The 19,367-nt window shown below is 28.0% G+C and overlaps 2 protein-coding genes across 6 annotated transcripts; one reads left to right on the top strand and one right to left on the bottom strand.

Moving 5' to 3' along the window:
- Nucleotides 1–861: 861 nt before the first annotated feature.
- LOC114119158 (putative lipid scramblase CLPTM1) lies at nucleotides 862–7,707 on the bottom strand. Of its 2 annotated transcripts, none has more exons than XM_027980646.2 (11): nucleotides 7,111–7,707; nucleotides 4,462–4,683; nucleotides 4,229–4,384; nucleotides 3,972–4,160; nucleotides 3,729–3,846; nucleotides 3,549–3,648; nucleotides 3,238–3,488; nucleotides 2,518–2,693; nucleotides 2,200–2,446; nucleotides 1,915–2,082; nucleotides 862–1,151 (listed from the first exon to the last, which is right to left on the bottom strand). In XM_027980646.2, the coding sequence occupies exons 1-11, from the start codon at nucleotides 7,162–7,164 to the stop codon at nucleotides 979–981; spliced, it is 1,854 nt and encodes a 617-aa protein (XP_027836447.2). In that variant the 5' UTR covers nucleotides 7,165–7,707; the 3' UTR covers nucleotides 862–978. The 2 variants fall into 2 exon arrangements, with proteins under 2 accessions (XP_027836447.2, XP_027836448.2); XM_027980647.2 differs by having other exon boundaries at nucleotides 7,120–7,707.
- A 150-nt stretch (nucleotides 7,708–7,857) lies between these two features.
- LOC114119159 (eukaryotic translation initiation factor 5) lies at nucleotides 7,858–18,610 on the top strand. Of its 4 annotated transcripts, none has more exons than XM_050197870.1 (12): nucleotides 7,858–8,308; nucleotides 8,479–8,581; nucleotides 14,286–14,400; nucleotides 14,492–14,744; nucleotides 14,810–14,913; nucleotides 14,998–15,178; nucleotides 15,235–15,395; nucleotides 16,322–16,468; nucleotides 17,334–17,477; nucleotides 17,568–17,705; nucleotides 17,795–17,980; nucleotides 18,151–18,610. In XM_050197870.1, exons 4-12 carry the CDS (start codon nucleotides 14,588–14,590, stop codon nucleotides 18,265–18,267), a joined length of 1,335 nt encoding a protein of 444 aa, XP_050053827.1. In that variant the 5' UTR covers nucleotides 7,858–8,308; nucleotides 8,479–8,581; nucleotides 14,286–14,400; nucleotides 14,492–14,587; the 3' UTR covers nucleotides 18,268–18,610. The 4 variants fall into 4 exon arrangements, with proteins under 4 accessions (XP_050053827.1, XP_027836449.2, XP_027836450.2 ...); XM_027980648.2 differs by having other exon boundaries at nucleotides 14,476–14,744; XM_027980649.2 differs by lacking the exons at nucleotides 7,858–8,308; nucleotides 8,479–8,581 and adding an exon at nucleotides 13,614–13,822.
- The last annotated feature ends 757 nt before the right edge of the window (nucleotides 18,611–19,367 follow it).

The raw sequence follows: 19,367 nt of genomic DNA, 5'->3' as shown, positions 1-19,367 counted from the left end.
CTAATAATTTTTTGATATAACTCACACGTGACATATTATGTTCTAGTACAAAACGAAAATAGCATATACTCAAATAGCAATATTGATTATTTATTTATTTTTTTTTTATTATAACTGAATATTTAATAAATTATGTTTAGTTTATTTTAACTGAATATGGTACTAAAAACAATCAATCTTTTAAATAAGTTTGATCAAATTTGTCTTGATAACCTAACTAATTTTATAACAAAATCTTAATAATTATATTTGTTTACAAGGACATGGACGTTCATGCTTTAAAAACAGTTAAGAATGTATACTATTCATTTATCTTGCATATTAAAAACAACCAATAGTATTTTTTTATCAATATAAAGTTTAATATTATGCAAAAAATAATTAAGATTAACATAATTTAACTAATTTGAACATAATATTATAATATTATATTAAATTTGGTATAATTAAAAATACATTGAAGAAACATCAACAGACCAAGATATTATAAGAGAAAAAGAAAATGTATTAGATTGACTAAGAGAAGACTTGTATGTAATAAAAAACATTTTAAACTCGGGTAGATCAATAAACTTATTTGAAATTCATAAATTGCATGACAAGTTTTTAATAACTATATATTGAAGTGTGCAAAAGCATGAACTTCCATGCCTTATACATGATAACAATACAAAACACAAAACAAAATATTTTAACTTGCACGCCATTCATCTTAACTATTATTTTAAAACATAGGTGCCATACCCTTTAACAAAAATTAAAAAACAAAAAAAGAAACTTAATTTATCCATACAAACTCACTATCTTATTACAATAATAGTTAAACATATTTTGTAAATTATTAAATAACTAAAGCAGTACTTTATGTAAATCTATGTATATTTTTTTACTTTGTTTTGGTATATTAAATATTAAAAAAAAAAAATTGAAACAAAATACATCTAATGACTGTTAAATGTGTCAATTGAAGAAATTGTACTAATCATTCTTTTTATCATCTTCAGGTTTCTCATTTTCAATTGATTGTGGTGTTTCTTCAATTGCTTGTGCCTGTTCTTCAACTGGCTCGGCAGCATATCCAAATTCATTTACTCTAGTCGGATCTACCCTATATATCCATCTTTGGTACAAAAATATGAAAAATACAACATCTAAAAAAAAAAAAAATAATAATAATAATAATATTTATTCAATTACTTTTATATTTGTAGAGAGGAAAACAGCAAGAGTTCAGTGAATATATATTAATATAAAAAAACCATTTAAGATATACAATATACATGCAAAATAAATATCAATTAATTCTAAATTTTTATTTTTAGTTTAAAAAACAGAAATGTAATGATTTATTACAATGGTAAGTTATGTATACAATTTAGAGGTAAATTATATTTGCGATAGCAAAATTATGATTAATATAATGGCATAGGAAAATTGTAAGTTATTTTAAAAAGATTCTATACCTACATAAATTGATTCGATTTATGAGAATAAATGTATAGCATTGCAAATGTTTTAATATTATTTTATTACTTATTTTTAAAATTGGAGTGTATTAACCTATTAGGAAATTAAAAATAATTATAACTCCTAAACATAAATATACCTACTAAAAATAGCCACTGGAAACTGAATAAGTATAAAAGAAAAATGAGTACTTGACAGATACCCAGCAGTATAAGAGAAGATAGGAATAGAATAGAAATATAATAGTATTAAGTTGAATATCGAATTGAAATTAAAGGAATTATGCACAAATTCATAAAGGTAACCTGTTCAATAATAAGTCAATTGTATCACCACAATCTCTATAGTTAAAATAACAAAATCAAATAATTCAAGAGCCAATATAAAAATTAATGTTGTAGAGTCAAAAAAGGACATATTACAGTTTCTTACTAGAATTTTACTTACCATCTCTAAAACAACCCAAACGGTACATAGTTGGCATTTTAATAACAAATGCAAATATATCATCAATAAATGTATTTAAACATTTATAAGACATCATTCTCCAAGGAAGATGTGCCACAGACTTGAGCTTATAGTTAATGAACAACTGTGGAGTCATTGTAATGAAACCTGTAAAAGTATTATAGAACTATAGTAACATAATACATCAAGTTTAAAAATAATGTACATTTATCTAATTAAAAAAGCTAACTTTTATTTTTTCCTAATAAAACAAATAATACTTACCAAACATTAGTAGAAAACCATATAACATATTGAGTACCCAAGAATACCATCCTTTGTGTTCTTCATATACCAGTGAATAAATTGCATATGCAGCAAGAAGAGGAAATAGAACCCATGATAAGTATTTAAATGCCAATCGATCATATTCCTTTGTGCTAGATTCGGCATAGGATCCTTTTTCCCTGAATATAATGAATGGAAGAATAAATAAAAGCCGTCTATTCCAATCAAGGCTTATGTCCAACACCTAAAAAGTATAAAAATACAATAAAATTAACTATTAATTTAAATTTGAAACAAGTATTTTAATTATTTTACCTTATTGATTTTCCAAAATTCAATAGCTAACCCAACAAAACAGCTGATGCGAATGATTGTGTTTGTATCATTATCAAACACATACAACAGCACAACAATAGATTGGAATACATTAAAAATTACTGCACGTACAGATAAACCTTCCAAAGACTTACGTTCCTTCCAAAATTGAATATCTGTAAAATAATTATTTTAAATTCCATTTACTCAAGATGATTACAATAGATAGATTACAATTATTTATCTACAATATACATCAGTGGCAAAAAATAAATAAGCCGTAAATAAACCAAAAAAATAAATAAACAATAAAGAAAAACTATCAAACACAATTATAATTGATAAGGAACATTGATATTTTATTCATAATTTGAATTTATTTAATCCAACAAAAAACCTCAGCCTTCTAAATGAATAGGTGTATACATTGAGATGAGCAGGCATCTTAAAATAAAACATAACATGCTTGGATATAATTTTAAAATAATTGGAAACTAATTACATAATTAAATATTCAATAAGTTAGATAAAATATAAATAAATTTTAAAAAATAAATCAAAAACTTTCATTGACTATAATACCAAATGTATATAAAGTAGACACTATCTCCATACCTCTTAGATAGTAGTGGTTTTTTATGTTAGATATAAGGACTATTGAGGAACTATATACCACAACTACTGTAATACATATAAGTAGTTTTTATATAAATTAATTACCATTTTTGAAAGCTAACAATTCAAAAACACTGTGCAATATTGATACAATGATTGTAGCTGCCAAAATATATGGTGAAGTCTCTAACAATGCTTCTTTTAATGAATCTTGATCTTGATCATCTTCATTAGGATCCGGTGTAAAAGTATCACCTAAAAATCCAGCAGTCCATTTGTTTCGCATAGTCTGAGCAGAATACATTTGCCATTTAAATAATGACAATGGTTGGAATGTTAGTGTTAAATCCAAAGTCCTGAAACATTAATAAATGTAACTTAAAATTTGAAATTAATCAAAAACTATTGTTATTTACTTCACAGTTTTATTAATTGGTTGATAGTCTCTAAGCATGTTCCAGAAATCATTGAAAAACACCATTGGCTTATATCGATGGTTTGGTAAAAATTCCAGATCTATATATTAAATAACACAAATAATATATAGATATTTATGTAGTTTAAGAAGTAAATTACTAAATTAAATTTTAACTTACTTTCAGAGAATGGCTCTGGGATAGATCCTTTAGTCCAATTGGTTTGATCAGTTACTAAACAAATTGTCAGATTTGGATGCCAATGTGATATTATTTCAGTCTCAATTTTTTCAGCTTTCTAAAACATACAAAATTAATTTAGCAAAACTTCTGTATAATAACTTTTTTTTCTCTGTCTTCAATATAACAAACAATATATGCCATAATAATAATAATAAAAACATTTCAAGTGATTTCACTTACTTCAACGTGTTCTGGAGATGCAGATGTTTCACCAGTAAGTAAATTATGAGTTTTTAAGAATTTAACTTTTTTAAACTTATTTAATTGTTTGAATGCATGAATAACGTAAGGATCGTTTTTACTTATATTTGAATTTGTCTTTTTAATGAAGTATACATGTAAATAAATTGATCCATTATTTTTCAAATTCTAAAAAACAAAAAATTTACATTTATATAGTCCATTCTATCAAGTTGATTATATCATGTAACAGTTACCGATGATGGAATGAAAGATTTTTGGATAGTGTAAGTACCATCATTATTAGGTCCTGAAGTCCAGTCTCCATATTCTAAATCTGTTTTTTTCCAGATAAGTTCACTCTCATTTATTACATTCTTAAGACTGTCTTCTGATAAATAGACATACATATCCTAAAAAATTATACTTTTATTAGTTTGTCTCCTAACACCAACAACATTTAAATAAATATTTATCATGAAATACGTACAAATTTAGTACCATACTCAAAAAAATTAACATTTGGAATGGAATCAGCAATTGGAGTTACACCATCAGGAGTTGTTACAGTAGTTGGCTTTTTAAACATTGATGTAATAAAATAGATAATTAATGATCTAACAATTAATGTTTTTACAACTCCAAAAAACATATTGAATCGTCCTTGTTGGGGTTGTGGCTGATCCCCTTGTGCTGGTTCCACATTGCCAGCCTTTAACAATACAATAAATATTAAGTTTTACAAATTAAATTAATTTAAATTGTTTATCATTTACTATAAGAAATAGCAGTACATTTTCAATTCATAAAACAAACACACATCAAATATATGACTATTTTAAACTAAATATAATTTACTACTTATATTTAGTAAACATATAAAGGAACATAGGTAATAATGTTTTTATGCAAATTTAAAAATAAATATTATGAAAACCATCAGAACACTGTTGATATTCTCTCTTTAATCCATACCCAACATGACAAATAATCATTCAGTAGAACCAACCTTATGTTGTTAGTTATAGAATTAAAGTGAATTGATCTAGTATAAAACTTAGACTAAAGTTAAGAATATTATTTGTTTATACATTTGAAGTTTTGTGATATTTAAATTTCTATACAAGTTATGAGTATGCAAAATTTTACAGTAAAAAAATACAAATAATATCTTGCATTAAAAATGAAATATCTTAAAAAAATCTAACATGAGAACACAGATATTGTTCTTAATTTTAAGTTTAACGATAGGTCGATCATTATAATACTTCAACTAACAGTACAATACCCGGTACAAGATTAATTTTGATGAATACCTATTTGTTTTGTTGTTACATGGTTTGAAGAAAATACAAATAGTGCATTAACATCCTCTTGATGGAACTCTCAACACCCATATATCTGCCCATGTAGACGTAACAATACTGTTGTTATGTTATTAGTGGTAATATAACTTTTTAATGTATATTTTTCAATGTTTACTATTTAAGAATTTAAACTTAAAGTATGGCACTCCAGCTTTTTATTTAAACTAAAAGCAATTTTCCTTTCTCCTTAATTCTTATTTGTTAAGTCATACTTAAAAAATTGTAACTTATTACATAGGTAGGCTCAGCTATCTCAAACTTGTCTCCTATCCTATACAATATATATGCACGCAGACCAATCTACCACCCCCCCCCTCCACACCAATGTTGCCAAATTTGCAGACAAAATTATCTTCATCTCGCATGATATTCCGCAAACTGCCTCCCAACATTTACAAACCCATCTAAATATGATATAAAAAAAAAACAAATCCAATTAAATACCAGATGTAAATCCTTCTATATGCTTCTCAGTAAAAACTCCACAATTCGCCTAAAAACAAACTAATATTATACAAAACATTACTAAAACCAATGTGGTTTTATGGTATTCTACTAAGAAAAAAAACATTAACAAAATACAACCATTTTCAATCTATAATACTAAGAATGATTACAGACGCGCCTTTTTATGTTACAAATCTCACACTTCACTCTGATTTAAACATCCAAACAGTCACAGAGGTAGTAAAATCGTCCTAGGTACAAATTATTTAGCTCCCAACTAATAAACCATCCAAACCCTTTGATTCTTGCTCTTGACTCAATCAACATACTTAGAAACCTTCCTAGAAGGTAAAAATAATTAAATAAGCCATACATTAAGTTCTTCATGTCATAAGTGTTATTGTTGGATAGTTCCTTAAAATCATGTAAATCAAGTTAAAAAACATATACCTATATACTTTACATATTATGCTTATTGTAAAATTACCCTAGGTAGTAGATTGTGTATATTCTAAAATAAATGTTTAAAAAAAAAAAATTTGAACTACCATAAAAAATTAAAGATACTGTAGGTATAGTAGAATCCAAGAGCTGTACCTAGTCGTAATAGATCATTAGGTATAACATCCAAAAAAAAATTATAACGGTATTATTATATTTTATTGTGTTATCTAAATGATTGTAACATAGAAAATAAATTACAAATGAATTACAATAGGTAATATTTCATTAAAAAAATAGATATATACATATATAGGTACCTATACCTATTGTCTATTGTATAATTTGATGAATGGCCAAATAATATTTAAATCAGTTTTAATCATATCAATTTGAATGTTATCAACATTTCATTTAATATTTTGTAGCTATAAGATTAAGATTTATTACATTTCAGAAATTCTCAGAGATAAAATAGCTTCACACAAACTAGATAACCTACCTACAAAAATAATATTATGCTAAAAGAAGACTTGATAAATCGGTTACTTGACACTAACTATTAGATCGAAATAATTTAGTTTTGTGTTTTTTAATTCATATAAACGATCACTAACAGGACACCAATGTAGGTAAGTACCACAAGTGAATCAAAAAGACATGTAGTAAACAGGTAATTTATAGATGTGCCCGCTGAGAGCGTAGGTACTGCGGAACAAAAGCATTTCGGAAAACCAAGAAACCGAATAAAAGGCGTTGGCCACACGCGGAGCACCCACCAAAAGTTCGAAAACCAAGGTGCAACTTGAAGTCGTGAAAACAGCGGCCTTTCAGAGATGTCCATCCGCCAGTAATAAAATATTATAATATTATTCACTAAGTACTTGTCTCACCCCGTCGCCTGGCGGCGCTTCGTTTCTCCTGGCCACCTCGGCCATGACGTGCGTCGCAGACGTTCGTTGAGTCACTTAAGAATGGCCAACGGAACACCATCAACGGTAGCTGACAGAGCGATGCGCGTACGTTACGACGTGCCGCTTGCTAACGGAACTGCGAATTATCACGTCCGGCGAGCTGGGCGCGCACACGCGAAACGTTTTCCTATCACACGAATTGGAACGAAAAAAAAATCCGAAATCCAATGGTAGAATAGCACAGTGCGCGCGAACGTGTGCGTGTGTGCGTCTCGAGTGTTCGGTCACCGGTACTTCGGTCGGTGGTCGGCCGTACGATTTAGATTTTATCCCCCTTTGGACGTGTAATCGGGGAGTCTATAGTGACTATAACAACTTTACTGTCAAATACGACGTGACCGTACCGTAGATACCACATCCTGTGCTGGAGTGAGGGGGAGAAAGCAGTTGATAAGAACAACACCGCCCGGTTGGGCTGCAGAGTGACCAACCAATCCTCGGGTTCCAAGCCCGTTACGTTGGCGGCGCTGTTACAATCGTCGTGATCTCGCCACCGTACCGCGTGCGACTACGTAGTGGGCTCGTACTACGTAAGTAGATTTCGCAATTTTTTAACTCCGCCTATTCCGTCGAAGACGATCTATGGTACGATCGCGGATAATTACTTTTTTTTCTTGCGTTTATCAGCATATTTTTACAATATAATTGTTTTCGGCGTTTAGCATTTTCTGTTCCGATCTTCCACGGACCTTTGATCGTGCAACGACGCACCACTGATAAAGAAATAATTACGCCCCCGCCCCATTAGCAATAAGCTGTTGAGCAAGTGAGCAACGATATCCGTTTCGCGCGCACTGTGGCTCGGTCGCAAGTCGCAACTCGCCACCAACGCTCCACAAGTACACTCGTCACAAAGTTAAGGTAACGCGCGCGTTATCTGCCACCGTACCTGTGTGTCTTTTGTGCGCGCGCGCACCAGACGTTTCACATCGATCGGACGGTCTCGTCGTCGCGTTCTCATTCGGCATTCCCAGTTCGCCGTCCATCCGACCGGTTCCATTATCGCAACATTGCGCCGTCCCGTCTGAGCAGCTGTTGCAGTAAAGCCGACGAAACGGTTTCCACGATAAGAACACGACGTGTCTGGAGACTTGTCAAAGACACCGATGTAAGTACCTGTACCGATTTCATCATCCATATCGATGGTAACTTCGTGCGCAAGTACGCGCGTGGACTGTAAATGCAGTACATTTTTAAGTGTGTGGGGCGCCGTTGTTTTTCCCCGGGTTTTACGGTATTCGTGTTGTAATACGTGTACGATTTTGTTTTGTGTTCCAGCTTTGGCCAAGTCGACGGAAGCGAACGACATTCGCTAATAATTTCATCGTCAGTCCCGCGTCCCAGAAGGGCGACACCATTTATATGAAGTTTCTCGACACGGGTAAGCAGACGCCGCGACACACACGTGTTGTGTTATTTAATACTTGTGATTAATTAAATGACGATTACTCGAGTTCTGCCGTGTTATAAGTCTGTTCAATTGTTCCCGTTCTCTGCGTGCCACTATAGAATTTTGGCGATAATAACCTTGAAATCCCGTGTGGCAAACGTGTCTATAAATACGGGATATAGAGGTCAAATTGCTCAGCGGCATCGCCATATGTTTCTCGCATTCTATCCCCGAAAATCGACTCGAGCTTTTTCTTCCTCGCTAGACATTATTTTACCAATATTTTCTACCCCCTCCAGATTCACTTGCACTTTACACAACATTCACTAATTTTATGAGGTTAACTTTTGATCACTTTAAATATAGTTCATCCCCGGGTACATTTCACTCTTTCATTTTGGTTGTAATATTAATACGTCTATTCTGGCATTGTATCACAAAAATCAAATAGACTCAATGTGAAAACTTAATATACCTACCACGCAATAATTGTAATTACTCATTACTTTAACACTGACAATTACTAATTTCTGTTCAATTTATAATACTATAATTTGGCAAATATAAGATAATTAAATTTATTATTTTACTCTCTGTTGGTAGTTAGACTGTTGCATTATCTGTTATCTGTAATTTTAAATAACTTGAGATCTTGATGCAATTATATTTTGATTTCGATTGCTACTATTTAACTGTACTACCCACTGTGTATGAATTATAGATAACAATAATGAGTAGGTATCTGTTGACTATTGTATAACACATACAGTAAAGCAATACTGTTAACAATGATTTTAAATATTGCTTGTAGATATACTTATTGTATTATTAATGTACTTGCTCGTGTATTTGTATTTATTACTTTATTAATTACCTACTTTTTAAATAAAGACTGAGACAACTTAAATATATTTCAGAAACCTCATATGTTTAATAGGTAGCCATTGATAATTATCTAAGTATTTATCAAAATAGTGAAGAATCTACTTATTTATTCAATATTAAATAATGTATTTTGTATACTATTATATATTTTGATTTGGTCATTAGGATATGCATATTATATATTTATGTTAGTACCTACTTAGTTTATCTAACATTAAGTCATATTGAGATGTGATTTGAAGTGTTGTAATTATAATTTTTTTTACTGATTAATTATAGGTATAGTTGCAGTATTAGCCATTTGATTTATTAGGTCATACAACATCATAGGTTATACTACTGATTTGATAGCTTTTTTAACAATTGAATAAATTGCCTTATAATAAATAATTATCTTTATTTTGATAATTAAGAATATATCATCACAAAAAAAATTATTAGTTGATATGAATCAAGACATTTTTTTAATCTGCCTTATGAAATAATTTTATCTCACAAATTGTAAGGTAGGTATAACCTTTATGTTGCAGTTAGGTACATACAATTTATTATGAAAAATACACATTAGATAGGTTGTTTACTATAGATAGTTAAGTTTGGTAAATACACATATTAGATATTTAACTATTTTAATTTATTGAGTTATAAATCCACAGGCACTCTATTGTAGTTTAATTAATTTTATATACCTAACATTAGTTAGGCAGGTACATACCTAGTTAGGTAATTGTGCTTTATAACTAGGTTTTGGGATTAATAGTACTAAAATATGACTCAATAAACTTATAAATATGCGCTAAAAAAGGGATTTTTTAATTATAAATTTATAAATCCAATTTCTTAGAAATTGGTTTTTAAATTTTCTAAAAATATAAATATTTATATGTATAAAGAAATGTATCGATAAATATGTACTAAAAATTCTATCTTTGTGATTGCATTGAACTATTGAAAGTTTTCAAACAGGTAAACTCCTATTGTCGACTAGAATAGACTTATACACCAAAAATGAGCATTTCACATCAACAGATGTTATGGTAGCATACTTGAATACTTTCAATAAGCCAACTGGAATAACTATGTTGTTTTTGATTGTTTTAAATTGCTTTTGTTGTGTATTTTTAAATCATTTTAAATGCCCAATTTTTATGACAGATAGCTACACAAATAAATAGTATTAGGTATTATGCTCAGGATATGTATTGTAATTAAACATTTTAATTAATACATGTTGAACCTTACCAAAAATTATTGAATAGGTATGTGTCAGTATAGCAAAATAATTAAAAATATGTAAAAACAATCAAAATAAAAAGTTATACCTATTTGAATTGTCCATACTATAAAACGTATATCACTGCTATGTTTTACTACATCTAAGATAAATATTCAAATGTTATAAGTCTCAAACCCTGTTTATAACTTATAAGTTATAATATAAACATAGTTGAACATTATTATTGATATTACATTTATTGGCAATTATAAATACATTACCTACTATATCAAATAATAAAAAAAAAGTTTGATAACTTGTGTACTCTATAAATAAATTATTCCAATGAGTTTTTAATGAAAATTACCATCTTAAAAATATCATTATTTAGAAGTAAAAATTAAAAATATTACCTCCTACTTATACTACCCAATGTTGATTTAGATATAAATATAAAAATTATATTTAATTGAGTTCATAGTATTTATATTTATTACTCTAACATAAAATTAAAGTATTATTTTATTATTTTTTTTTTTCTTTGAGTACTGCCTATACTCTGTCCAGTGAGAGAACACACCAATTCTGCACATTCCCCTGTGTCACTTTGCTATTTAAACCAGTTTTCTTATGTCAGGATATCCCTGGGGATGTGCAAAAAAACTGATTTTTGTCAGCTTGCAGCACATTCTCTCGCTGGAGTATAGCTAAATTTTTAAACGAAATAATTTGACATTTGCCTATTCTTTATTTTTTTGCTTAGATAGTATTAAAATAAATTATGATTTCTAATTTGTTAATTAACTCATATGGCCATATTATGATATATACCTGTATGTTTTTTATTGTGTATACTAATATTCTAAAGGGAATTTTTAGGTTGTTAAAATATTATAACCATTGGTAAATCTTATTAATTATAAATAGAATAAATTAAATTGTATTGACCAAGTACTCGTTTTCAAGAATAATATTTAAATATGACGCTAACTATCTCAATAGGTATTCAGGTACTTATTCTATTGAATATATAAATTTTTTTTAAAATACGACTTATCTTTTATAGATTTCAATAAATGTGTTAACAATGTCTAATATAGTATATACAAGATTTCAAAATAAATAATCTATTTAACTTCATTAAAAAAAAAAAAAATTATTTATTTCAGATTTCTAGTTAGTGAATCACACTAATACACTATAGAAATATGTGTTATTGTGTTGTTGTTATTTGAATATAAATATTTTTGTAATTACTTAATTTCCGTATCTTAAGTAAATGGTAGAGTTCTAATAAATAAATAACTATTTGATTCTTTAAAAAAAAAAAATGACCTTATCTCAGCAAATATTGTTGTCTATGCTTTGTATCTATACTGTCTGTTAATTAAGAATATTTGTGTATGAACTATGATCTTAAATTCATAAATTTTGAAACAAATATAAATTTACTCATCTCAATTGTTTTTAAATACAGGTTGTATTATAGGTGTTTCTTAATCTTTTACTAAGGGCCATACAAATATTAAAAAGATCTTGTCTAAACAATAACATTTATATGTCTAATCACATCTGCATATTTTATTTTTAGAAAATAAGTATTAAAATGTCCATGATAAATAAGTATTGAGCACAAGTTTTTAATTGTTGTTTACAACATGCCAATATTTAGAGATTTGTACAGAATAATATGTATAACATAATTTAGAACTAATATTTTAGTATAATCTATTTTACTTAAAATTAAACATTATGTAGGTTACCGTATTTTACCGTAACACTAATATGTATATTGTTGCATAAAAAAATACATCAGATTATAGATCACAAATAGTTCATTCTTAGAATATTTTATAGCCAAGAGCTAAGACTCCTATAGCAGTGTTAGGTTTAATGTATTCAGAGATGTCTTAATCTTATGATATAACTGAGTATCTATAAACCATCTTTGTTGATTTAATCTAAATGGTTTAAGATTTAATATTAATTATAAAAAAATGTCACTTGTTCTAAAAATGTGTAGACATTATTGTCAATATGTTATTCAAATAAACTAGGTATTAATTAGAAACAAATATATAATAAATGTAATTAACACTTGTACTAAGTGCATAATATACACAGTAGGCGTGGAAATATAACATAAAGATAATGACTAATAATTTTAGTTATCTAACTTGTCATAAATAAATTAATGAATCATTATTTTACTATTTATAAAATGTATACTATTTAATACCTTGTTGTTTGAATGTATAATTGCTGTTATATTTCAATCCATTTATAGAATGTTAAAAACTTAATACTGATCTTTTTTTAACAGAAAACCCTCTGGATCTAAAATAATTCTTTATTTATTATATTAATTTCATCTTCATCGTTAATTTCATCATATGGGTATATCTTATATAATTTTAAATAATTTTTTTTTTAATATTGATTATTAGAATTCAATTTCTACTAAATTAGCCGGATAAATTGTTTTATCCAATTCGTTTCTAACATGCTCAAGTAACTCAAAATCACATCGTTCTTTACCCCTAAAACGGCAAAGTTAGACAGTTCTTTCAATTCCGTTTTTATTTTTATACCCGAATAAAACTACTTAAAAAATCGTTCATTTTCTGACGAACGTAATAGAAACATATCTACCTATTTTACTATTTTAGAAATAAGGAACAGCACGTTTAATTATCGTACAAAAAAAGCTGTACGAAACGTGCGAGTAAATAGTGCTGGGTGTAGTGTATTACTCATTAGAAGTCAGTACTCGTAATGGTAATTTATTGACCTGGACAAAACGACGCTCGGCGGCGTGTTCGGGCATGCCCACGAACCGCGAGTTGTCACTGGCTCGGGCCTCCTCCAGACCACTAGTAGGTATATTGATTTTACGCTACACGCCTGCACACTCCGGCTAGTCTGTCTGTCTTCAGCTTTCATCGTGCACCGCATCTCGTCTTATTTGTTGGTAAATTAAAAAAAAAGTTTATAACTCGCAACTTCGTCACCGCCAAATACAAACCTGTCGCGAGTCAAAATAGATTTCAGACATCTGAAACCGATTTACTGTTTAAACATTATTTTACTGAAAACCTCTCGTAAACATATGGTGGTGCTATCTCGTATAGGTGAGTGTGTATATGTGGCCTAAGCTAATATTTATTGTCTAAAGCCGATTTTTACCAGTGTAATTTTTATGTCCTGTTATTATGCGTTTTGACGATCACTGCAGACGTCGATTATAAAAAATCCTAATAAATTTATAATTTCTTTATATTTTTTATTGCCAAAATAAATACCTATATATATAAATTCTCAAACTGTGAAATATAGTAGAAAAACATGTAGATATTGCATAGATGGATATTAAACAACAATATGTAATTTCCCGTTTTTTCCCTTTTGAAAAAATATGATGGCTTAAAAAAATGTGTATGTTGTTAAAAATATATTCTAAACAACAATGTGTATATTATGTATATATATATGTGTGTATATATTATATTTTATGTAAAAACATAGTAACAATTATTATTTATGGAATGTGTCTATAACTTTTCATTTTATAATGAAGAAATTGTTTATTTCTAGTATCGCCATCATTATCCAGAGCAAGATCTGGCAGTTGTAAAAAGCTCATAGAGCCATTTATTGGCCCTGCTACAAGGTGCATGAGTTCTTTAAAATACCAGGGTTTTAGTTTTCGGTAAATATTATAAAATAGTTATTTAAGAAGGAAAATTGAATAAAATTTTACTTTTGAAATGTCTTATTTTTATAGAAATTTGTTGGAACAGGACATCAAAATACTGCTGCAACCGACACAGGAAATCGCAACCATTCAGGGAAACGTGACGGGTTACACTTAATATAGGAACAATACAGCTGCAACCATGGGTAGCTTAAACGTGAATCGGAATGTCAGTGATGCATTCTATCGATATAAAATGCCTAGACTTATGGCTAAAGTTGAAGGCAAGGGTAATGGCATCAAAACTGTGATTGTCAATATGGCTGAAGTGGCTAAAGCTATTGGAAGACCAGCTACATGTAATTTTAAACCAATACTTTTAGTTTATAGACAAAATTGATAAATTGATTTTTTTTTTTTTCAGATCCAACTAAGTTCTTTGGCTGTGAATTAGGTGCGCAAACTCAATTTGACTTTAAGCATGATAGATTTATTGTAAATGGAGCTCATGATGCTGGCAAACTTCAAGTAAGAGAAAAATTTAATTTTCTTATTATATATTTATACTGATGATATCATAAGATTTTGTTATAACTAAATTTAAATTTTAAGGATCTTTTGGATGGTTTTATTCGGAAGTATGTGTTATGTCCGGAGTGTGATAATCCAGAAACTGAATTAATGATCAGTACTAGAAAGGGAACAATACATCAGGGTTGCAAAGCTTGTGGTTATTATGGTTCTTTAGAATCCAATCATAAATTAAATGCTTACATATTGAAGAATCCACCGAGTAAGGGTTAAGCCTTATACATTTTGTATAACCATTACTAAACTATTAAATTATAGATTTAAATCCAGCGGCTCAAGGATCATCATTAACTGAAGGCAAACGTAACAAACGTTCTAAGAAACAAGGCGGTGAAAACGGTGAAGGAGGCAGGTCTAGTTCTCCAGAAGACAACAATACAGAATTGATAGTCCAAGCTCCAGAAAAATTGGCTGAAGATGTATGATTTGAAATTTTCTAATATTTAACAATAATATTTGCTTAAAAATAATATGTACTGCTTAGCCAACTGCTTTCTTTTAAAATGATAACACTTATAATAGCTAATGTTATCTTATTAAACAGCTCTCATTGTTTTTTTAAAATATTTTTTTTTACATAATTTTCAGTTGAAATAAAACAACTTTTTTAGATACTGAGTGAAGCCATGAATGTATTAATTTTATCACAATATTTTTCTTTTTATGTATATTGAGTACATGATAAGTTGTCGATAAAATGCTTCATTTTTCAAAAATGGGGTTGGTTTGGGATAGGTATCAAATTGAATGTAGTTTGAAATTCAGGAAGGTCATAACTTAAAAATGTCTAGTACTTATTTTTATAATTGGAAAAAAAATTCCACTCAGAAACGTTTTTTGTATACATGATATTTCATTGAACTAAAATTTAAAAAACTTATTATAATAACCCACTTAATGCCTAATGGACAGCTGAGTGGTTCTCACTTATCTTTTTTTATCATTATATTTTTTAAGATTTTTATTTTTTGAATGACAAGATAAATTTTACTACTGAATACACATTAATAAATATATTTTATCATTTTAAAAGGTAAAAAACTTGTTTTATTTTGACTGGAAATTATATAAGAAACAAATTTCCATAAATGTTAATAGTTTGTGAAATAATTGTCGATATAAGAATCACCCAATATATATGATATACACAAAACTATCAAAAAATTAAAACCAACTTTTTTTAACTGATAAATTAATTTTGAAAGACTGCTGATAAATTTTTAATTTATTATCATCGGGTGAATAATTGTTGTAATCATTTCAAAACATAAATGTTTTGGTATCAGCCATTTCATTAAATCAAAAGTTATTTTAATCATTAATATGTTTCATTGATGAAATTTAGGACAGTAATGATAAATGGGCTGTTGATGTGTCTGAAGCAGCAGTTAGAGCTCGTATGCAAGATTTAACTGATGGAGCTAAAGGATTAACCATTGATGAAGACACAGATAAGACTGAAAAAGAAAGAATGGATATATTTTACAACAAGGTAACAATTTGATATTAAAATATATGATTTATATTACTTTTAAGGTGTTGATAAAAATTAATTTTTTTTTAAATAATTGTTAATTTTAATAAGATAAAATAATGAGTTACCAAACTAATAAACATAAAATGTTATAAACTAACAGAGTAAGAGTAACTGAAAGAGCAATTGCAAATAATTCTATCTGTTAGTGGTCATAGACATTTTGTTAAAGATAATATTGTAAATTAAATTGAAAATTACCAATTTGTTTTGTGTTTTGAAAAATAAACAAAGTTACACTTGTAAGTTAAGACTGTTTTTGACATAAAACATATTTAAATAGAACAGTTTATGAAAAAATTAATTTAAACCTAAAAATCTATATCTACAACAAATAAGCGTACGTTGCAATTTATAATGGAACAATTTTCCAATGACAATGATAGATTAGAGGTATCTTATCTAGACATTTGAAAAATACAATACTTGAATGTATGGTTGTCCTTTAAAGAAAATATGATTTTACTTGGTGACTGATTGTCAAACACGTACATTACCCCTTTATGAGATTGACTTTACCCCATGTTCTGTGTAATTTCAAGATACATAGATTCTTTTATTTACTGGTGAGTGAGAGTGTCCAATTTATTTATTTTTCTTTCATAAAGTCTTTACTTCTTATACCTTTTAAAAAAGTTGCTCTATTTTGAATTTTGGTTTAAAAAAATTTACTTTGAAATATTTAGTGAACCATTATATTAAAAGGAAATGGGTTTTATTTATGTTGCATAGTTTCTTTTTATTTGTCTATTATTTATTCATACCAAGTTTAACTTGATTTATATATATATTAAAACCTAATGTATACTTTATATATTTTTAGGTTCAAAAAGCACGAGACTCTGGTTTAATTTCAGATTCAATTACAATCAAAGAAATTGTGGCTGAAGCTGAGCGTTTAGAAGTAAAGAGCAAAGCTACATTAGTATTGGCTGAACTATTATTTGATGATAAAATCCATTTGCAGGTACATTAACAAATACTATTATATACTATTGATAGAAACTTTAATTGTGTACATAATACTTATTGATATCATTGTTGTTTTTGGTTATAGTTGAAAAAACATCGTGTCTTATTCTTACGTTTTTGTCATGAGGATCAAAAGGCTCAAAGATATCTATTAGGTGGGATAGAACAAGTGATTGGACTCCATAAAAGTAGTTTGTTACCAAAAGTTGCTGCTATATTGAAGGTATGTACATATATATTTTTTTTTTTTATCAAATAATATTGCTATTATATTTTATGGATAAATATTAATAATTTATTTCTTATATTAAGTTATTTTATGATGCCGATATTTTGGAAGAGTCTGTATTATTAGACTGGGCTAGTAAGATCAGCAAAAAATATGTCTCTAAAGAACTGAGTCAGGAAATACATAACAATGCTAATCAGTTTATTACATGGTTACGTGAAGCTGAAGAAGAAGAAGAAAGTGGAGAGGACAGTGATGATGATGTAGAGGTAAAGCATTTATTATTTTAAATTAGCACCAGTTTGTTATTTATGTATGCCATTTTCTTTTATATTTCATTGATGTCATTTATGAATTTATGTTAATTTATTGTTCCATATATAAATACTTCCTTTTTTTCTTTTTAAAACCAATATTTATTGAAATTACCTTATTCCAGATTGAATATAATGACCGTGTGCATACTAGCACATTAAAAGCAAAATCTGTACCACCAGTTGTTACCAAATCCAATGTTGATGATAATGAAGATGACGTTGATATTGATGCCATCTAACTGTCTTGGTGGACAGAACATTTAAAATTTAATTATTCAAATAAAATTAGTTTACAATATTATATAATCAAATATACATTTCAAAATCATCTAACAAATTTTCAACATTCATTTATCTGATTCTAATTTACAATATATAAAAATATTAAGTAAAATTTAAAAACCTTTGTACCCTTTATTTATTTTTTTTATTATTACAATTCATTTATAATTGGTAGACGGCTGCAAATATGTTTTACTAAGTGGCTATTCAATATTATACAAGTGTATGATGCCGTAAGTTAAAAGTGTATTCAATTATGGTAGCCATTCTAATAAAGATATCCAGTAATTAAAATATTAATTATATGACTTATTTTTTTCATTTTTACCTTCAAGACACGGAATATGATTTTGTAACACACTTATCAGCACAATAGCAAATTTATTATATTTTAATTTACATGTTAAATACTTTTACATATTTTGATTCATTACAAAAATGCAATTATAACATAATATTGTTATTTTAACTATTTTTTTTTTTTTATATAAAACAAAAACACAATATGTTTGTTTCATATTTCAGTGGTGTTTCATTTTATTTCTAAAACGAACGCATACCTTATAACAGCTTTTTAATGTACACAACTGTTAACTATTTTTTTTACAAATATTCATATAATTTAATAATTAGGAATAGCTCAAACCATTGTGTGACATAAGGTATCGTATAATCATGAAACATTATATAACTGAAATCTAGATCGCCAGTCACCAATCTCGGATAATATGTACATAATATTATTATACATATGGCATTGGTACCTATTATTGTCTTGTAATTATACAGGACGCAAGATTATTATTCTGCTTGATAAATTTAATGTTAAAGGTTGGGCGGAGTTACAGAATACAGGGGTATTCTTAACTTTTGGCTTTCATAATCACTAATCGGTATTATTAGAATTAATTATTATGCATCGTCGATGGAATCGGTAATCGAAAACGATAAGCGAATAATAGTAGTAATATTAGTCCAATTAATTATAATTATATAACAATTTAGACAATAAGCTATGACAGGTAATAACAGGTACAAATTTAATATTATCCCCACT

Source organism: Aphis gossypii, chromosome 1 (genome assembly GCF_020184175.1).
Source record: "Aphis gossypii isolate Hap1 chromosome 1, ASM2018417v2, whole genome shotgun sequence".
Classification (NCBI taxonomy): domain Eukaryota; kingdom Metazoa; phylum Arthropoda; class Insecta; order Hemiptera; family Aphididae; genus Aphis; species Aphis gossypii.
The sequence above is the reverse complement of the archived record's forward strand: the minus strand, read 5'-3'. Positions and strand labels throughout refer to the sequence as shown.